Source organism: Schistocerca piceifrons, chromosome 9, assembly GCF_021461385.2.
Source record: "Schistocerca piceifrons isolate TAMUIC-IGC-003096 chromosome 9, iqSchPice1.1, whole genome shotgun sequence".
Lineage (NCBI taxonomy): Eukaryota > Metazoa > Arthropoda > Insecta > Orthoptera > Acrididae > Schistocerca > Schistocerca piceifrons.
In genome coordinates this window covers 63,496,525-63,518,774 of record NC_060146.1, presented here as the reverse complement: position 1 = coordinate 63,518,774, position 22,250 = coordinate 63,496,525, and the positions used below count along the sequence as shown (strand labels likewise).

General features: G+C 46.4%; 1 protein-coding gene across 1 annotated transcript in view; it reads right to left on the bottom strand.

Annotated features, from left to right (window-relative positions):
• The window catches only part of LOC124716704 (organic solute transporter alpha-like protein), a 49,897-nt gene extending 27,993 nt beyond the window's left edge, over positions 1-21,904 (bottom strand). Inside the window, exons 1-3 of the mRNA XM_047243246.1 lie at positions 21,772-21,904; positions 15,536-15,687; positions 12,243-12,487 (exon numbers count right to left, since the gene is read on the bottom strand). Coding sequence (XP_047099202.1) covers positions 12,243-12,487; positions 15,536-15,687; positions 21,772-21,904 — 530 coding nt within the window. The remainder of the gene's footprint in view (positions 1-12,242; positions 12,488-15,535; positions 15,688-21,771) is intronic.
• Positions 21,905-22,250: the final 346 nt, after the last annotated feature.

Below are 22,250 nucleotides of genomic sequence, written 5' to 3'. Positions count from 1 at the left end.
GAGAGATCTCTTGCCCGGGTCGTTTGTGATGATCGTGTGGTCAGCCGCCACTTTCGTCATGCTTGGCCTCCCAGGTCCCCAGACCTCAATCCGTGCGATTATTGGCTTTGGGGTTACCTGAAGTCGCAAGTGAATCGTGATCGACCGACATCTCTAGGGATGCTGAAAGACAACATCCGACGCCAATGCCTCACCATAACTCCAGACATGCGTTACAGTGCTGTTCACAACATTGTTGAGGAATGATGGTGGACATATTGAGCATTTCCAGTAAAGAACATCATCTTTGCTTTGTCTTACTATGTTATGCTAATTATTGCTATTCTGTTCTGGTTCCAAAAAAAAATGGTTCAAATGGCTTTGAGCACTATGGGACTTAACTCCTGAGGTCATCAGTCCCCTAGAACTTAGAGGTACTTAAACCTAACCAACCTAAGGACATCACACACATCCATGCCCGGGACAGGATTCGAACCTGCGACCGTAGAGGTCGCGCTGTTCCAGACTGTAGCGCCTAGAACCGCTCGGCCACCCCGGCCGGCGTACGGGTTCCACAACAGTTTCATCTACCAGCTGGTTCATATACCACCAGAGGAAAAAGTCCAGTCACGTGAAGATAGATGACATGGCTGAACAGACCGCAGGTCTACCTCAGCTGATCCATCATGGCTCTCAGATAATCCGTCACAGGAATGGTGAAATGGTCTGGCTGCCCATCGCCCTGTCTAACAATCACAGGTAGGACTTCCAACAGTTCTGGCAACACATGTTCCACAAAGATGTGTTAGCGTCAAGAAGCAAGCGGTCGATCTAGGGAGCAGTGGTCAGAGAGGCACTCGGAGCCCCGGATTCATCATTATTATTGATCCGACGTGCTATTGGTGCTTCAGTGACCATAAGGGCCATTAGTAGGTGGCTCACAGAGAGAGGGCTAAACGCACGACGCCCCTTGCGCTGACTACCAATGACTTCTGCGCAACAATCAGTCCGTTTGAGGTGGTGCTGGGCACATTCGGTCTGCAATCTCATCGATTGAAGTAGAATTGTCTTCATTGATGAGCCTCGCTTCGAACTGAGCCGCAATGACCAGCGAAGACTTGTCCAGAGACGCTTCAGACGGCGGTGGGATACCAACCTGAATGTCGTCCGACATATCAGCCAACAACTAGCAGTGTTGGTCTCGAGTGTAATTTCGTTTGATACCAGGAGCCTTTTGGTTGCCATCCGCAGAGCCTTGACAGCACAGTGGTACGTCGACGACACTCTATGTCCCGTTTTGTTGCCCTTCATGGAGAGCCATCCTGGACTTACATTTCTGTCAAATAATGCCCGTCCGCACACGGAAAGAGTTTCTACTGCTTGTCTTCATGCTTGCCAAACCCTACGTCGGTCATCGAGGTCGCTGGATCTCTCCCCAGTTGAGAATGTTTGGAACATTATTGGCAGAACCCTCCGACCAGCTTGGGATTGTGATGATATAACGTGCAAATCGGATAAACTGTGGCACGACCCTCAGGAGGACTGCAACAACTCTGTCAATCAATTCCAAGTCCAATAACTGCTACTGACTTGCTCAATTTGTGAACATTTTTTTCTTTATTGAGTTTCGATTCCCCCTGAAGGGGGGGCGGGTTGGCATCAGCTTATTACGCCGCTCCTCAGCCTACAGAATTTGTTTTAAAAAGATGAAGATAATAAATAATAAAAGTTTGCGATAAAATCCGTGACTTAAAGGTAAAATGGCGGAAAATTTTGGAACTTAAAACATAAAACAAAGGGTTGATGATCCTAATAAAATACACATGAAGCAAAAAAATAATAGACAGACAATTAAAAAACACGGTGACAGTCTGGTTTCTGTTCGCAAGACATATAAAATTCACACCCAGCGACAGCACGATTTCTGTTTGCAACACTTTGGAAAGACGCACAACACTGAACACTCACTTAAACACTGCACTAAAAAGTTGGCACAAATATGACATACCACAGCCGAGAGCATGTGGTGGAAACTGGACAGATGATGGGAAAAAAAGGGGGGAAGGAGAGAAAAAGCGAAGGGGGGAGAGGGGTAGGAGCCAATGGAGGATCAGGACCCATAAGAGGGGTGAGGGGTACTGAGCAGACGTGACAGGGAGTGGGGAAGGCAGAGGAGGAGAATACAAATGGACTCAAGGGGGGGGGGAGAAGGGAGGTAGGGAGAGGTTTGGTGGGGAGAAAACAGGATGGAAGGCGGGGGGGGGGGGGAAGAGGGAGCCCAGGGAAAGGATGGAGAAAAGGAGGGGGAGTAAGGATCAGAGTTGATAGGAGGGATAAATGGATGGAGAGAGGGCATCATTTGGGAGGGGGAGTTGATGGAAGCCACCTTGGGAAAGGAGAAGAAGGGTGTAGAGATGGAGGGTAGGGGGGACACAACAGTGGCAGGGGGTGGGGATGGGAGAGGAGAGGAGCAACCAGGGGGTGAGGGGGTTTCAGGCGGCGGGAGGTGTAGAGGATGCGGATATGTTCGAGGAATAGGAGCAGATGGGGCGAAAGGAATGAGGTCATATTGCTCAATTTGTGAAGCTCTCTCTTTTGAACAAATCCTTCAGTTTTTCTGATGCTGTAATCATTTGTTTATCTCTGTACGTACTTTCATCTGCCAATCCCGTTCTATTTGGTTAATTCATTCATGGTGCACCTTTCTTTTTTTTTTGTTTTTTCTTCTTGGAGTATGCAGGGAGCTCCATTGATCGTGACCGGGCCAAATATCTCACGAAATAAGCGTCAAACGAAAAAACTACAAAGAACGAAACTCGTCTAGCTTGAAGGGGGAAACCAGATGGCGCTATGGTTGGCCCGTTAGATGGCGCTACCATAGGTCAAATGCATATCAACTGCGTTTCTTTTTAAATAGGAACCCCCATTTTTATAACATATTCGTGTAGTACGTAGAGAAATATCAATCTTTTCGTTGGACCACTCTTTTCGCTTTGTGATTGATGGCGCTGTAATAGTCACATACAGTTGGTAATAGGTGGGTGTTTTAAATTAAAATACAGAATGTAGGTACGTTTGAACATTTTATTCCGGTTGTTCCAATGTGATACATCTACCTTTGTGAACTTATCATTTCTGAGAACGCAAGCTGTTACAGCGTGATTACCTGTAAATATCACATTAATGCAATAAATGCTCAAAATGATGTCCGTCAACCTCAATGCATTTGGCAATACGTGTAACGACATTCCTCTCAAAAGCGAGTAGTTCGCCTTCCGTAATGTTCACACATGCATTGACAATGCGCTGACGCATGTTGTCAGGCGATGTCGATGGGCCAGCCGGAGTGGCCGTGCGGTTCTAGGCGCTGCAGTCTGGAGCCGGGCGACCGCTACGGTCGCAGGTTCGAATCCTGCCTCGGGCATGGATGTATGTGATGTCCTTAGGTTAGTTAGGTTTAATTAGTTCTAAGTTCTAGGCGACTGATGACCTCAGAAGTTAAGTCGCATAGTGCTCAGAGCCATTTGAACCATTTTTTTGTCGGTGGATCACGATAGCAAATATCCTTCAACTTTCCCCACAGAAAGAAATCCTGGGACGTCAGATCCCGTGAACGTGCGGGCTATGGTATGGTGCTTCGACGACCAATCCACCCGTCATGAAATATGCTGTTCAATACCGCTTCAACCGCACGCGAGTTATGTGCCGGACATCCATCAAGTTGGAACTACATCGCCATTCTGTCATGCAGTGAAACATCTTGTAGTAACATCGGTAGAACATTACGTGGGAAATCAGCATACACTGCACCATCTAGATTGCCATCGATAAAATGGGGGTCAATTATCCTTCCTCCGATAATGCCGCACCTTACATTAACCCGCCTAGGTCGCTGATGTTCCACTTGTCGCAGCCATCGTGGATTTTCCGTTGCCCAATAGTGCATATTATACCGGTTTACGTTACCGCTGTTGGTGAATGAAGCTTCTTCGCTAAATAGAACGCGTGAAAAAAAATCTCTCATTGTCCCGTAATTTCTCTTGTGCCCAGTGGCAGAACTGTACACGACGTTCAAAGTCGTCGCCATGCAATCCCTGGTGCATAGAAATATTGTAAGGGTGCAATCGATGTTGATGTAGCATTCTCAACACCGACGTTTCTGAGATTCCCGATTCTCGCGCAATTTATCTGCTACTGATGTGCGGATCAGCCGCGACAGCAGCTAAAACCGCATCATCATTTGTCGCAGGTCGTGGTTGAACACTTCCTGTTTCCTTAAATAACGTAACTATCCGGCGAACGGTCCGGACACTTGGATTATGTCGTCCAGGATACCGAGCAGCATACATAGCACACGCCTGTTGGGCATTTTGATCTCAATAGCCATACATCAGTACGATATCGATCTTTCCAGCAAATGGTAAACGGTGCATTTTAACACGGGTAATGTATCACGAAGCAAATACCGTCCGCACTGGCGGAATCTTACGTGATACCACGTACTTATAGGTTTGTGACTATTACAGCGCCATCGATCTATCACAAAGCGAAAAAAGTGGTCCAACTAAAACATAGCGTCATAGCGCGATCTGGTTTCCGCCTTCAAGCTACATGAGTTTTGTTCTTTGTAGTTTTTTCGTTTGATGCTTATTTCGTGAGATATTTGGCCCAGTCACGATCAATGGAGCACCCCGCATATGCAGAGTGGGTCACGTAGAACGTAACACACCTTTTATTTCGTGAACGGTTACACATATCGAAACGCGGTTTTCGGCAGATATTAGAGGGTCGACGGACACGTATTTTTTTGTTTGGTTGATGTTTTTAGCGCTGGTATCAACGGAGATATTGAAGTAAGTACGTTTTTTTAAAAACTGGAATCGTATACTTTTTATAACTGAATTCGATAGCTCTTAAAAAGCGACTTCTAGTGATATAGCGTTTGTTAATGTTGACGTTGAAACCGGTAGTAAAAGAAATTCGAGAAATGTCCTAGAATCCGAGAGCACGGCGGAATCGGCATTAGCGGTGCAAACACCGTCAATCAGAGGTCTCGTGCTACGCTGTGTCGGAATGTCAACACATTTGCCTGTTTACATGTCTGCACTGCAGGCAGCTCCTTTCTGCCCCAGCATTCGTTGCCTGCAGACATGTACACCAATGAGGAGAAGCTGGCTATACTACACTACTGGCCATTAAAATTGCTACACCACGAAGATGACGTGCTACAGACGCGAAGTTTAACCGACAGGAAGAAGATGCTGTGGTATCCAAATGATTAGCTTTTCAGAGCATTCACACAAGGTTGGCGCCGGTGGCAACACCTACAACGTGCTGACATGAGGAAAGTTTCCAACCGATTTCTCATACACAAACAGCAGTTGACCGGCGTTGCCTGGTGAAACGTTGTTGTGATGCCTCGTGTAAGGAGGAGAAATACGTACCATCACGTTTCCGACTTGGATAAAGGTCGGATTGTAGCGTATCGCGATTGCGGTTTATCGTATCGCGACATTGCTGCTCGCGTTGGTCGAGATCCAATGACTGTTAGCAGAATATGGAATCGGTGGGTTCAGGAGGGTAATACGGCACGCCGTGCTGGATCCCAGCGGCCTCGTATCACTAGCAGTCGAGGTGACAGGCATCTTACCAGCATGGCTGTAACAGGTCGTGCAGGCATAGCTCGATCCCTGAGTCAATAGATGGGGACGTTTGCAAGACAACAACCATCTGCACGAACAATTCGACGACGTTTGCAGCAGTATGGACTATCAGCTCGGAGACCATGGCTGCGGTTACCCTTGACGCTGCATCACAGGCAGGGCGCCTGCAATGGTGTACTCAACGACGAACCTGGGTGCACGAATTGCAAAACGTCGTTTTTTTTCGATGAATCCAGGTTCTGTTTATAGCATCTTGATGGTCGCATCCGACGTCGCGGTGAACTCACATTGGAAGCGTGTATTCGTCATCGCGATACTGGCGTATCACCCGCGTGATGGTATGGGGTGCCATTGGTTACGCGTCTCGGTCACCTCTTGTTCTCATTGACAGTACTTTGAACAGTGGACGTTACATTTCAGATGTGTTACGACCCGTGACTCTACCCTTCATTCGATCCCTGCGAAACCCTACATTTCAAGAGGATAATGCACGACCGCATGTTGCAGGTCCTGTACGGGCCATTCTGGATACAGAAAATGTCCGACTGCTACCCTGGCCAGCACATTCTCCAGATCTCTCACCAACTGAAAAAGTCTGGTCAATGGTGTCCGAGCAAGTGGCTCGTCAAAACACGCCAGTCACTACTCTTGATGAACTGTGGTATCGTGTTGAAGCTGCATGGGCAGCTGTATCTGTACACGGCATCCAAGCTCTGTTTGACTGAATGCCCAGGCGTATCAAGGCCGTTATTACGGCCAGAGGTGGTTGGTTATTCTGGATACTGATTTCTCAGGATCTATGCACCCAAACCGCGTGAATATGTAATCACATGTCAGTCCTAGTATAGTATATTTGTCCAATGAATACCCGTTTATCATCTGGATTTCTTCTTGGTGTAGCAATTTTAATGTCCAGTAGTGTACTTTTATATGGAGAATGTGAAAGGAATGCCGTAAAAAGAGTACAGCGGTACAGTGATATCTGTCCGGATCGCCAGAGTCCAAGGCGCCAGTCAATTGCGCGAATTATTAAGACGTTAGTGCGAACAGGCCGCTTGACCGCGAGAAAGAGGACAAGAAGGAAGACTGCAACTGACAGAGAACACGAGGAAGCTCTTCTAGCTACGATGCTATTGAATCCGCACAGGGCCACGAGACATGAAAACGAGATGACGGTATGGCATCGTTGGCGGGGTGGCCCCAACCGAGGGAGTTCGGCCGCCAAGTGGGAGTCTTACTTCACTCGACAGCCACATTGGGCGACTTACGCTCTGATGATGAGGAGGACAACACAGCGCCCAGTCCCCGGTGCGGAGAAAATCTCCGAGCCGGCCGGGAATCGAACCCGGGCCCGCTTACGTGGGAGGCGAGCGCGTTACCCACGCAGCTAAGCAGGCGGACGCTACGAGACACACTGCCGAGGAATGCGGAATCAGCCAGACGAGTGTGATTCGCATCCTGCATCGACAGAATTTCCATCCCTGTCATCTGTCACTACATCAGGCACTTGGCGAGAGTGATTTCGAACGTACATAATTTTGTCGGTTTGCAATTCAGCAAATGTGAGACGCCCCTCCGTTTTTCAAACGTGTGCTCTTTACCGAAAAAGCAACGTTTACTAACCGCGCTACTGTAAATTTGCGTAAAATGCGCTACTGGGCAGCTGAAAATCCACACGGGCTCAATCACGTGTGACACAAACGGCCGTGGAGCGTAAACATATGGTGCAGCATCATAGGAGATTACATTGTGGGACCTTACTTCATCTTTCTGACGGACATTCTGCCGCTTCTTCTAGAAGAGCTATCACTGCATTTTCGGCAGTGCCTGTGGCTGCAACACGGCGGTTGTCCAGTTCACTCGACCCGTATTGCAACGCAAATACTAAATGAGAACTTACCTGCACGTTGGATCGGACTAAATTTGTTGTCCAATAGCCTGCGAGGTCCCCGATTTAACACTTTTTGATTTCATTCTTTGAGAAGCACTCCAAGATGCAGTCTATGACAAAGGCCCAACTACGCCAGATGATATGTGTCGTCGAATCGCCAGTGTATGCTCTATTGAATCATCCACTGTAATTACATTTGTTCATCGTTCTTTCGGACGGAGATTGCAAATGTACTTTTCAGTCCATGGTACTTTTCAGTCCATGGTCGCTCAAATACAGGACAAATTTGTTAAGAGAAAATTTGGTTGGTTTTGGCGTTTGATGGGGACTAAACATCGAGGTCATCAGTCCCCTGTTCCAAACAGACATACTTGTTAAAACGTAACCTCTGCACCCATAGGGAGCGAACACCAAGGGGTACAGAGCTAAAATGAACACCGCAGTAACACGAAATGGAGGACACTTAAAAGGAGCAGAGCAAATAGTTGGCTAGAGTAAAACAGACTACAGTGGTTGATGGATCAGGTGAAGGGTCAACCACTCAACTACAAACGAAGAACCTCCAGCTGGAAAGCGTTGATAGAGGTACCAACACAACTTGTTACCATAAAGGACACTATTTTGGTATCCACGTCACAATTAAAAGTCGCAGAAGTGGTTGTAGCCTGAGAAATCATGCAAGAGCGCCCACACTAGAGTGAGTGATAAAACCCAGCTGCACGGACACAAAGTAAAACTTAGTCAGCTATAGAGGCAGCTAGAATTAAAGGAAGTGCAGGGGGTAAATTAAAGGACTGCCTCAAGGGAGCTAAAAGGGGGCAGTCTATCAGAAGATGGACCACTGTCAGCCCTGCATCACAGCGACACTTGGGCGGGTTCTCACGGCGAAGGAGATAACTGCTGTGAGTCAACCGCGTATGTCCAATTGGCAGAGAACAACTGAGTCCCTACTCGTGCTCCTCAAGGATGAGTTCCATACGGCCGTGGACGACTTTACCGTGCAGAGCTTATTTGGCGTGTTCAAGACAGAGCATTCAGCGCTGCAGACATCGCGGACCTTGCGATGTAGAGCTGCCCGGAGGTCTTTTTGCACGAGACCAAGCTCCAGGGGCGGCGAAGTGGTGGCCTGCTTGGCCAACTGATCGACACGTTCGTTTCCTGGAATGCCGATGTGGCCCGGGGTCCACACAAACGTCGCTGAACGACCACACTCGGCGAGAGCAAAAACAGCATCTTGAATACCGCGCACCAAAGGGTCATGAGAAAAACACTGGTCGAGTGCTTGCAATCCACTCAGGGGATCATTGCATATGACAAATGACTCCCCAGGGCAGGAGGAAATGTGAGCCAGTGCACGATAAAGAGCAACCAGCTCTGCAGTGAAAACACTGCTCCCACAAGGCAGGGGATGCTGCTGAACATCAGCCTGACGCCACAATGGAGAATCGGGTCCAGGATCTGCAACGTTGAAGGTGCTGCTGAGTCGTACACCACGGTCCCGTAGTCGAGACGAGACTGGACTAAGGCCTTATAGAGCTGTAGGAGGGTTGTTCGTGCAGTCCCCCAAACGGTGTGGCTACGGCAGCGAAGGATGTTGAGGTGCCGCCAGCACCATTGTTTAAGATCGCGAAGAGGAGGTGTCCAAGTGAGCTGAGCATCAAACAGCATGCCAAGAAAGCAATGCGTCTCCTCAATACGAAGGAGTTCATTGGCAAGGAAGAGCTCTGGATGGAGGTGGACAGTTCGAGGACGACAGAAATGCATCATTCGGGTCTTAGAGGCTGAGAACTGAAAACCATGGATGGATGCCCAAAAATGTGCCTTACGGATAGTTCCCTGTAGCCGCCGTTCAGCGACACTGATGCCTCGGGAACTGTAATAAAGACAAAAGTCATCGGCATATGGAGAGGAACAGACCGATGAGCCCACCACAGCCACAAGACCATTAATCGCCACCAAAAAGAGGGGAACACTGAGAACCGAGCCCTGTGGGACACCGTTCTCCTGCATATGAGCAGAGCTAAAATAAGTGTCAACTCTAAACTGAAAGGAGCGATTGGAGAGAAAACTCCGTAGAAAAATCGGAAGTTGACCCCGTAAGCCCCATTTATGCAGCGTAAGATCAAAGAAAACAGCAACTAGATGTTCTCGCCAAGTAAAAGCTGTACGAATACCCGACTCTACCGAGACTAAATTGTCGGTCGCTGAGCGGTCCTGATGGAAGCCCCCCTGTTGCTGGGTCAGGAGGCCCCGAGCTTCGAGGATCCACATGAGCCGCCGACTCACCATCCGTTCCAGGAGTTTGCACATAACGTTGGTAAGGGTGATAGGGCGGTAGCTATCAACCACCAGCGGATCTGCACCAGGTTTCAGCACCAGGATAGTAACGCTATCCTGCCAACGAGGTGGGAAAACGCCCTCCGTCCAGATGCGGTTAAACAGGGCGAGTAATTAACCCTGACAGTGCGCCGAGAGATGGCGAAGAAACTGGTTGTGAATTCGGTCTGGACCTGGAGAGGTATCGGGGCTGGCTGTAAGGGCACTTTGGAGCTCCCATTCACTAAACGGGGTGTTGTATCGTTCGCAACGGTGCGTGCGAGACGACAAGTGCATACGCTCAGCCTGCTCTTTAATGGTGCGGAAATCTGCGCTGTAGCCTGCTGTCGCGGAACTACGAGCGAAGTACTTTGCCAGATGTTCGGCGATGGCGATTGGGTCAGTACAAAGTGTACCCCGAAGAGACTGGCAAGGGACAGACGCATGAGGGTGAAAGCCAAAAATGCGCCGAACCCGCGACCACACCTGAAATGGGGAGGTGCGAGAACCTATGCTGGCAACATATCGTTCCCAGCAGGCCTGTTTGCTCCGCCGGATTAACTGCCGAGCCCGGGCCCGCAGCCGTTTAAAGGCAACCATGTTCTCTAGGGAAGGATGACGCCGGTGTCGTTGCAGGGCTCGCTGGCGGTCCCGGATAGCTTCTGCAATCTCTGGTGTCCATCAAGGGACTGACTTACGCCTTAGGGTACTTGAAGAACAGGGGACAGTTGCCTCAGCAGCAGAAACAATGGCCATAGTGACCTCGTCCACTGCCACATCAATGTCACCAGGAAGCGGAGCAATGGGTATAGTAGCTGAGGTGTAGGCTGCCCAATCAGCTCTACGAGGAGACCATCGTGGCAGCTGGTCAGGGGGTTGGGATTGAAGAAGAGAAACCAGGATAGGAAAATGGTCGCCACCACAGTCGTGGACCCTCCAACTGAGGTATGGAAGAAGACCTGGGCTACTAAGAGAGAGGTCGATGGCCCAGTATGTGCCATGAGTCAAGCTAAAATATGTGGGAGCACCAGTGTTAAGGAGGCAAATGTCCTGCTGTGCCAAGAGAGCCTCAACGTTCCTACCCTGACCCGAGATCTGGCTCCCACCCCATAAAGGGTGGTGGGCATTAAAGTCCCCCAAAAGGAGGAGTGGCAGGGGGAGCTATGTGAACAAGGCAGCTAGGTCAGCAAGAGGGACAACCTCATCTGGGGGAAGGTAGAGGGAACAGATGGTAAGAGTAAATTTATGATATGTGATTTGTTATTGTTAGTAAATTGTTTATTTAATTTGCGTATATACGAAAAAACAAACGAAACAAAAGAAAAATTCGGAGTAGGTATTAAAATCCATGGAGAAGAAATAAAAACTTTGAGGTTCGCCGATGACATTGTAATTCTGTCAGAGACAGCAAAGGACTTGGAAGAGCAGTTGAACGGAATGGACAGTGTCTTGAAAGGAGGGTATAAGATGAACACCAACAAAAGCAAAACGGGGATAATGGAATGTAGTCGAATTAAGTCGGGCGATGCTGAGGGAATTAGATTAGGAAATGAGGCACTTAAAGTAGTAGATGAGTTTTGCTATTTGGGATGCAAAATAACTGATGATGGTCGAAGTAGAGAGGATATAAAATGTTGACTGGCAATGGCAAGGAAAGCGTTTTTGAAGAGAAATTTGTTAACATCGAGTATAGATTTAAGTGTCAGGAAGCCATTTCTGAAAGTATTTGTATGGAGTGTAGCCATGTATGGAAGTGAAACATGGACGATAAATAGTTTGGACAGGAAGAGAATAGAAGCTTTCGAAGTGTGGTGCTACAGAAGAATGCTGAAGATTAGATGGGTAGATCACATAACTAATGAGGAGGTATTGAATAGAATTGGGGAGAAGAGGAGTTTGTTGCACAACTTGACTAGAAGAAGGGACCAGTTGGTAGGATATGTTCTGAGGCATCAAGGGATCACCATTGGAGGGCAGTGCGGAGGGTAAAAATCGTAGAGGGAGACCAGGAGATGAATACACTAAGCAGATTCAGAAGACTGTAGGTTGCGGTAGGTACTGGGAGATGAAGAAGCTAGCATGGAAAGCTGCATCAAACCAGTCTCAGGAGTGAAGACCACAACAACAACAACAACAACGAAATTGCACTGGAATGTCAAATAAGTCGACAGCGCGTATTGTGCGTAGTTGGTAACACCGTCATTACGCGCTTACATTCAGCAGAAAACGACGTTTCGTTAAGAAGAATATTTATTTTGCGGTGTACAGGGGGTCACGAAAGAATTTCTAATAAAGCGTTTAGTTCCGTATGATATAATTTAGAGCAATATAGGGAGAGACGTCTTCCGACAGCATGTATTTTACCTCTAGGATGGTTTTCAGGACACACGTACCTGGTGACGGGCACGGGCTTGAGGCAGCGGCCGCAGCAGGAGCAGCAGCAGCAGGGCCCGGTGGCTGGGCGCAGGGCGGTGGCCACCAGCTGTGAGGACAGCTCCTGCTCCTTGCTGTCGAAGTGGCAGACGAGCAGCGAGAACAGCTGGTAGAAGCACACCACGAACATGCCCTGCATCACCAGCTGCACCATGGGGAAGGTGCGCGGCACCAGCACCGACACGTACGCCACGGACGCAGACACCTGTCCGACAGAGGGTTCCCACTTCATCCACCGTTCTGTAGGCCTGTCCAGGCAAACTACAATACTGGACATTGAAACTGCGGCACCACGAAGATGATGTGCAACATACGCGAAATTTAACCGACAGGAAGTAGATGCTGTGGTATGCAAATGATTAGCTTTTCAGTCATTCACACAAGGTTGGCGCCGGTGGAGACACCTACAACGTGCTGACATGAGGAACGTTTCCAACCGATTTCTCATACACAAATAGCAGTTGACCGGCGTTGCCTGGTGAAACGTTGTTTTGATGCCTCTTGTAAGGAGGAGGAATGCGTACCATCACGTTTCCGACTTTGATAAAGGTCGGATTGTAGCCTATCGCGATTGCGGTTCATCGTATCGCGACATTGCTGCTCGCGTTGGTCGAGGTCCAATGACTTTGAGCAGAATATGGAATCGGTGCGTTCGGGAGGGTAATAAGGAACGCCGTGCTGGATCCCAACGGCCTCGTATCACTAGCAGTCGGGATGACAGGCATCGAATCCGCATGGCTGTAACGGATCGTGCAGGCATGTCTCGATCCCTGTGTCAATAGATGGGGACGTTTGCAAGACAACAACCATCTGCACGAACAATTCGACGACGATTGCAGCAGCATGGACTATCAGCTGGGATACCATGGCTGCGGTTACCCTTGACGTTGCATCACAGACAGGAGCGCCTGCGATGGCGTACTCAACGACGAACCTGGGTGCACGAATGGCAAAAAGCCATTTTTTCGGATGAATCCAGGTTCTGTTTACAGCATCCTGACTGTCGCATCCGTGTTTGGCGACATCGCGGTGAACGCACATTGGAAGCGCGTATTCGTCATCGCCATGCTGGCGTATCACCCGGCGTGATGGTACGGGGTGCCACTGGTCACACGACTCGGTCAACTCTTGTTCGCACTGACGGCACTTTGAACAGTGGACGTTACATTTCAGATGTGTTACGACCCGTGGATCTACCCTTCATTGGATCCCTGCGAAACCCTATTTTCAGCAGGAGGATGCACGACCGCGTGTTGCAGGTCCTGTACGGGCCTTTCTGGATACAGAAAATGTTCTACTGCTACCTTGGCCAGCAAATGCTCCCGATCTCTCACCAACTGAAAACGTCTGGTCAATGGTGGCCGAGCAACCGGCTCGTCACAATACGCCAGTCACTACTCTTGATGAACTGTGGTATCGGGTTTAAGCTGCAAGGGCAGCTGTACCTTTACACGCCATCCACGCTCTGTTTGACTCAATGCCCAGGCGTATCGAGGCAGCTTCTCTAGAATAAATGATATTTAATTCAAACACTCAACTGCCGACAGCTGTCCCATCGAGGTCGAAGACATGTGCAGAACTATAGACCTATATCTCTAATGTCGATCAGTTGCAGAATTTTGGAACACGTATTATGTTCGAGTATAATGACTTTTCTGGAAACTAGAACTCTGCTCTGTAGGAATCAGCATGGGTTTCGAAAAAGACGATCGTGTGAAACCCAGCTCGCGCTATTCGTCCACGAGACTCAGAGGGCCATAGACACGGGTTCCCAGGTAGATGCCTTGTTTCTTGACTTCCGCAAGGCGTTCGATGCAGTTCCCCACAGTCGTTTAGTGAACAAAGTAAGAGCATGTGGACTGTCAGACCAGTTGTGTGATTGGATTGAAGAGTTCCTAGATAACAGAACGCAGCATGTCATTCTCAATGGAGAGAAGTCTTCCGAAGTAAGTGTGATTTCAGGTGTGCCGCAGGGGAGTGTCGTAGGACCAATGCTATTCACAATATACATAAATGACTTTGTGGATGACATCGGAAGTTCACTGAGGCTTTTTGCGGATGGTGCTGTGGTATATCGAGAGGTTGTAACAATGGAAAATTGTACTGAAATGCAGGAGGATCTGCAGCGAATTGACGCATGGTGCAGGGAATGGCAACTGAATCTCAATGTAGACAAGTGTAATGTGTTGCGAATATACAGAAAGAAAGATCCCGTATCATTTAGCTACAATATAGCAGGTGAGCAACTGGAAGCAGTTAATTCCATAAATTATCTGGTAGTACGCATTAGGAGTGATTTAAAGTGGAATGATCATATAAAGTTGATCGTCGCTAAAGCAGATGCCAGACTGAGATTCATTGGAAGAATCCTAAGGAGATGCAATCCGAAAACAAAGGAAGTATGCTACAGTACGCTTGTTCGCCCACTGCTTGAATATTGCTCAGCAGTGTGGGATCCGTACCAGATAGGGTTGATAGAAGAGATAGAGAAGATCCAACGGATAGCAGCGCGCTTCGTTACAGGATCATTTAGTAATCGCAAAAGCGTTACGGAGATGATAGATAAACTCCAGTGGAAGACTCTACAGGAGAGACGCTCAGTAGTTCGGTACGGGCTTTTGTTGAAGTTTCGAGAACATACCTTCACCGAGGAGTCAAGCAGTATATTGCTCCCTCCTACGTATATCTCGCGAAGAGACCATGAGGATAAAATCAGAGAGATTAGAGCCCACACAGAGGCATACCGACAATCCTTCAATCCTTCTTTCCACGAAGAATACAAGACGAGAATAAGAAGGGAGAACCGATAGAGGTACTCAAGGTACCCTCCGCCACACACCGTCAGGTGACTTGCGGAGTACGGATGTAGATGTAGATGTAGATCAACAGCACCTGTCGGCAGCTGAGGGTTTCAATTTATTATCATTTATTCTAGAGAAGCTGCACGGTCATCAGTGGAATCTGTTCTTTAGAGAACAGTTACTATCTTCATATATATCTCTGGGATGGAGTATTGGAGGTTGACAATGGATGAAACAACGTTGGGCTTTAGGCAAGCGGGAAAAGATACTCCACAACGACCCGGTTTTCGATGGTTGGAAGTTCGCTTCAGGCAGTCAAGGGGAAACCATAAATATGAGGCCCTTTTGGTTCACCCCCACTTCTCTCCCATCGCATCAGCTGGCTCTCTTCGACAGAGGACGCGCGAGCAGGTGGCCATGTGACGGCTCGCCGCCTAGAGTGTCTGCCTTACCGGGTAGATGGAGATGACGAAGGACGTGTAGCCCCGGAGCACCTGCGGCGTGTGGAGCTGCACGTAGCGCATGGTGCTGACGTAGACCGCCCCCACCGCCATCGTGGCCAGCGTGCTCAGCACGACCACCGGCACGATCACCGCCAGAGGGCCTGCGGCAGAGGAACAGTGTCCTCAACTGCACTGAAAATGCTGCGGCAGGGAGGATAGAAGCTACAAAAAATTTGATTACCGGGAGGGGATCGTATGTAGTAGTGGAAATCAGTGAAAATTTATATTGTCGTCTGGAACAGATGCGCACATTCTATACGCGGTAGTATGGGATCCAGTTGTAAGTAGGCTGTTCAAGGTTTTTTTGTTGGTAACGCCACGTAGCGCTCTACATGAAAATCACTGACTGTGCTGTGTGAAGTCTGTGGCTGGTTTGCATTGTTGGAATTTGCTGTTGTAGTGTTGGGCAGTTGGATGCGAACAGCGCGTAGCGTTGCGCAGTTGGAGGTGAGCCGCCAGCAGTGGTGGATGTGGGGAGAGAGATGGCAGAATTTTGAGAGCGGACGATCTGGAGGTGTGCCCATCAGAAAGAGTAAATTTGTAAGACTGGATGCCATGAATTGTTATATATGACTTTTGAACACTATTAAGGTAAATACATTGTTTGTTCTCTATCAAAATCTTTCATTTGCTAACTATGCCTATCAGAAGTTAGTGCCTTCAGTAGTTTGAATCTTTCATTTAGCTGGCAGTATTGGCGCTCGCTGTATTGCAGTAGTTCGAGTAGCGAAGTTTTTTGTGAGGTAAGTGATTCATGAAAGGTATAGGTTCTTGTTACTCAGGTCCATTCTTTTGTAGAAAGTCAGATTGCGTTGCGCTAAATATATTGTGTGTCAGTTTAGGGTTGATCAGAATAAGTAAAGAGAGAAATGTCTGACTAAGTTCAGTTATGCTCAGCTGTTTGAAAATAAAATAACACAAGATGTCTTCCAGCACTGTCATTGTTAAATATTTCTAAGAGGATGTTTCACAGTGTACTGACAAATGCATTTGCTGTCAGTAGTACGTGTATAAGGGGCGACCCGCCAGGGTAGCCGAGAGCGCTAATGCGGTGCTTCCTGGACTCGGGCAGGCGCGCCGGCCCCAGATCGAATCCGCCTGGCGGAATAACGACGAGTGCCAACCAGCCTGGATGTGGTTTTCAGGCAGCTTTCCACATCCCACTGCCTCAGTTACATGACTCACAGATATTTGATGTTGTTTAAATGCGTGTGAAATCTTATGGGACTTATCTGCTAAGGTCATCAGTCCCTAAGCTTACACACTACTTAACCTAAATCATCCTAAGGACAAACACACACACCCATGCCCAAGGGAGGACTCGAACCTCCTCCGGGACCAGCCACATAGATATTTGAAAACGTTTGCACTATTTCATGGCCTGCACTAGACACAGACAGCTGGGGTATACTAATTCCGTCGTGGGAGGTATGCGGTGGTGACAGGAAGGGCATCCAGCCACCTTCCGTCACTAGCATTGCCAATTCCATAGTAACAAGGCCGACCCTGTGTTGTAGTGGGACAAAGGCCCAAGCAAAAGAAGACTATGTATAAAAGGAGCCATCAACGATTCAGGTGTTAGAGGGCGGAACTGGGCCCATCAATCTGACATAAGCTTCCGAAATGCAAATCCCAGTGGTACTTATTTACCCTAGTACTTCAGTGACTATGCAAGTGCAGTCTACATATAGGTGGAGATATGTGTCTAAAATGGTTCAAATGGCTCTGAGCACTATGGGACTTAACATCTGTGGTCATCAGTCCCCTAGAACTTAGAACTACTTAAACCTAACTAACCCAAGGACATCACACACATCCATGCCCGAGGCAGGATTCGAACCTGGGACCGTAGCGGTCACACGGTTCCAGACTGAAGCGCCTAGAACCACACGGCCACACTGGCTATCAGATATGTGTCTAGCAATGTATCTTACGCTACTTCTTCAACATAAGTTTCAATCATTTTTACCAAGTTTTTATTAACTTTCCTCCTTGTCTGTCCCTCTGTATTGTACAAGCCTTGCAGTTGATTGTAAACTAAGTTGTTGATGAACTAGAGACTTGAAGTTATAAACATAGCTCAGAACAGGATGATAATGCAATATTAACTGGAGTCCTTCTCTGCCTGATCCATAGGGGTGAGGGTGGATGTGGAAAGGGTGATAACACCTGACATCTCGAATGCACTGCTGGTCCAGCGTGTTTTTCAGGTAGTATCATTGGGCCCTCCAGGCGGTATTCAAGCTGGAAGACATGGCTGAGCAGAAAGAGAGGGGAAGAGGGGTGTGGGGAAGGAGATAGTTGTCGTTTTCTTGTCTGTCTTTCTGTTCGCTATGTAAGTTCCTTTTAAAAAATTGATAAAAGTTTGTGATTACGTTGAATGAATGTCTGAACTGTGAAATGGGTACTAAACTCGAATTATCGTGTTGATTGTTGTAACTGCAAGTGCTGTGCTAACTCAGTGTTATTGTTTGTTACCAAAAACTATATACAAACATTTTGGGCACTGTAACTCCCAATATCAATAAAGATATACAGTCACTGCAAAATACATTCAGCCCCTTAGGCACTGAATCCTCTGGCCCTGTTCGAAACTGACCACGTGGTCCCTGTGCACATAACAAATAAATGAAATTGTTTTACCTCTAAAGCAGCAACGGTGGAACGCGACATAGTCTGGTCTTGCACAGAAAATATAAATATACAAGCTACAGGCTCAGCGGTATGCAGTGCTGGCTGTAATACTTTGAAATGCACACGGAATTGTTTTGGCTGATTAATGAAAACATTTATGAAAACTCCTTTGAAAAAATATATGACTTGGAGAGGGAAGCGGTACTGATTATGGTGAATTACTGAGTTTTTTTATCAAAAATTATATTGCAAGGTAAGTTTGTCTTTTCAGAAACATCTGACTACTGAAGTTACATTACTCACAATTGACTCACAAACAATGAGATTTAAACAGCAAGTATTATTTAACCTTGCCAGTCCAACATAAATGCAAATCATCACATTACATATCGCTCTATTAACAAGTCTTAGAACCATTATAAAAGTGAAACATGTATTTGGCCTTTTTATGAAATCAGCTTATGTACATTCTGGGATTACTCAACAATTACAAATTATCGGCCAACTCATCTATACTAACGACCTGGCAAAATAAAAATCATAATTATTTGACATCTTTATCTTGCTTGCATGAAAACTTCTGCTTCCATGTTCAACAATACTGACGTACCTTCATTAATCTAACACTTGGCGCTTCACACAGCACACCACAAAAACTGCCTACTCCATCGTCTTTTGCTCACAGACAGCTACCTACAGTCGTGAGCCAAGCGCTCTCTGACTCCAACACTACAATCTCAGACAACAGTATCTTTGGCTCAGCGGTCGTGCAAAGTCAGCGGTCGTGCAAAGTCAGCGATCCGCTTTATAAAGCCTATCAGAGACATACAACGTTTATAATATCATAGTTTCCGTTTAGTTTACATTAATATTCATATCATATTCGGGTGCCACACACAAGTGTGCTCCAGTAGACTCCTTTCAGCAACAAATTTTGTAATTGATTTTAAACTACCTTCTTGATGAGTTACAGACTTGGACTTTCGATTTGGCACAGAACTGTATGACAGTGCAACATTAATTCGCTTCCTTATCTGGTGTGTGGCAGAGCGTACTTTGTGTACCACTGCTAGTTTCCCCTTTTCCTGCTCCAGTCGCCGAGTGTTTGGCAGGAAGGGCGACTGCTCGTGAGCCTCAATCTGAGTTCGAATCTCTCATTTTTATCTTCACGGCCTTTCGTGAAATATATGTAGGAGGAAGCCTTATATTGGTTGAGTTCGTGAAGAGAAGCTCACGTAAACCTAAAACTTACTCATGTACGCGTTGTAATCTCTTCAACTTGTATGAACTCGAGCAAAAAATTTCAGTAAAAAGCAGAAAATAATTACTTGAGTAAAAATTAATTTCTAATATAGCACATTTTTAAACCTGACTAAAAAGTACAAAATAATTTCTCCTTGTCCCGCACGGAATCATAATCCCATGCAGATAATCCTGAACATTATGAATTTTTAATAGCTTTGAAAATACTTGTCAGATTTAAAATCGAAAAACTTGGGGCGAATCCAAAACTTAATTGATACATGAGTAGTTCACCTCTTTACTATTATAGTACTTACTATTTGATGTATGAATTGTTCACTCCCTTACTGTTGTGACTGACAATTCGAAATTTTTCACAAACACAACTTTTATTGATATAAGTGCACAAGGTTGATGACTGAATATACAAACGAAAGGTAACAACAACGAAAAAAGTCTCCTAATTGAGGCAAACAAAAGTTCACTTATAATTTTCCACAAATGTTCGTGGTAACACACTCACACACTAGTAACAGTCCAATTGCGAGACGAAGGCATAATCTTCAACGGTCGCAGTACACGAGGTCGGCATCCGGCGTGAACTGACCTTCGGGGCTGGTTCTGGCTCCTAAATAGCTGTCTCCAGCCAATCAGGTTTTGGCGTAGTGATACTTCCTGCAGGCCGTGGCTCGAGCTCCCCCTGCAGGAAGTAGTGCTCGGAATGTCTGTTTCCATTATCTTTTATGTAAATAGCAGGTGTTTACCACGGTGCTTTTGGGTACGACTTGGGCATAGACAACCTCGTCCTCTCTGGTGCTATACAGGTTGCCAGCCCTCAGGGACTACCTTGGTTTCGGTATAACGCTTACTATTAAGTAGTGGATGTGTCCTATGGTATGCATTTTCATACTTATCAAAAATTCACTATCTCAAAATTTCAAAAGTATCTTTATGCAGTTAGCAATATGAATGGCGATAGAAGAAATTATTTTACACTTTCTAATGTGATTATATATATATATATATATATATATATATATATATATATATATATATATTGAGCAAGCAGTAATGGACGCAAAAGAAAAATTCGGAGTAGGTATTAAAATCCATGGCGAAGAAATAAAAACTTTGAGGTTCGCCGATGACATTGTAATTCTGGCAGAGACAGCAAAGGACTTGGAAGAGCAGTTGAACGGAATGGACAGTGTCTTGAAAGGAGGGTATAAGATGAACATCAACAAAAGCAAAACGGGGATAATGGTATATATATATATATATATATATATATATATATATATATATATATATATATATATATATATATATATATATATAGAGCAAGCAGTAAAGGACGCAAAAGAAAAATTCGGAGTAGGTATTAAAATCCATGGAGAAGAAATAAAAACTTTGAGGTTCGCCGATGACATTGTAATTCTGTCAGAGACAGCAAAGGACTTGGAAGAGCAGTTGAACGGAATGGACAGTGTCTTGAAAGGAGGGTATAAGATGAACATCAGCAAAAGCAAAACGGGGACAATGGAATGTAGTCGAATTAAGTCGGGTGATGCTGAGGGAATTAGATTAGGAAATGGGACACTTAAAGTAGTAAAGGAGTTTTGCTATTTGGGGAGCAAAATAACTGATGATGGTCGAAGTAGAGAGGATATAAAATGTAGACTGGCAATGACAAGGAAAGCGTTTCTGCAGAAGAGAAAATTGTTAACATCGAGTATAGATTTAAGTGTCAGGAAGTCGTTCCTGAAAGAATTCGTATGGAGTGTAGCCATGTATGGAAGTGAAACTTGGACGATAAATAGTTTGGACAGGAAGAGAATAGAAGCTTTCGAAATGTGGTGCTACAGAAGAATGCTGAAGATTAGATGGGTAGATCACATAACTAATGAGGAGGTATTGAATAGAATTGGGGAGAAGAGGAGTATGTGGCACAACTTGACTAGAAGAAGAGATCGGTTGGTAGGACATGTTCTGAGGCATCAGGGGATCACAAATTTAGCATTGGAGGGCAGGGTGGAGGGTAAAAATCATAGAGGGAGACCAAGAGATAAATACACTGAGCAGATTCAGAAGGTTGTATGCTGCAGTAAGTACTGGGAGGTGAAGAAGCTTGCACAGGATAGAGTAGCGTGGAGAGCTGCATCAAACCAGTCTCAGGACTGAAGACCACAACAACAACAATAATTTTTTGATGTTGCGATTTTTCCGTCAGTGTAACTATTGCTACGTAGCATAATGGCATAAACTGGACGCGTCACGTGAACGAAAGCAAGGCGTTCCAGTGCACTCACCAGCGTAGTATTCCCCAGTGCTTGGTAGGGGAACACTGGAACACTCCAGCGGCTGCTCGTTGGTGGATTTCGTTTCGTTCAGTAACTCATCGTTCATCTGCGGATGGCTTAGTGTGAGCTCTTCGTACTGCATCCTCAGTTGCAACCTGGATAGACATAGAAAAGGAAAGAACTTCAGTTATGCAGGTACCGTACTCGTCAGTTAATTAGTTAGTCTCGTAATACAGTTACGAGGAGGAACCCGAAAAAATGAATTATTTTTTAAAAGCTATATATTTTCAATTTTTTTCTTTCAAAGCAGTTTTATCCTCGTCAAGATACTCTCCATTACAACTACACCTTTTGTCCCACCGGTGCTTCCACATTTCGAAACATTCGCACAGAAGAAGAAGATGGTCAAGTGGCCGGTGAGCCTCAACTATATTTGTACTAACAAGGGAACCTCCCCAACGCACCCCCCTCAGATTTAGTTATAAGTT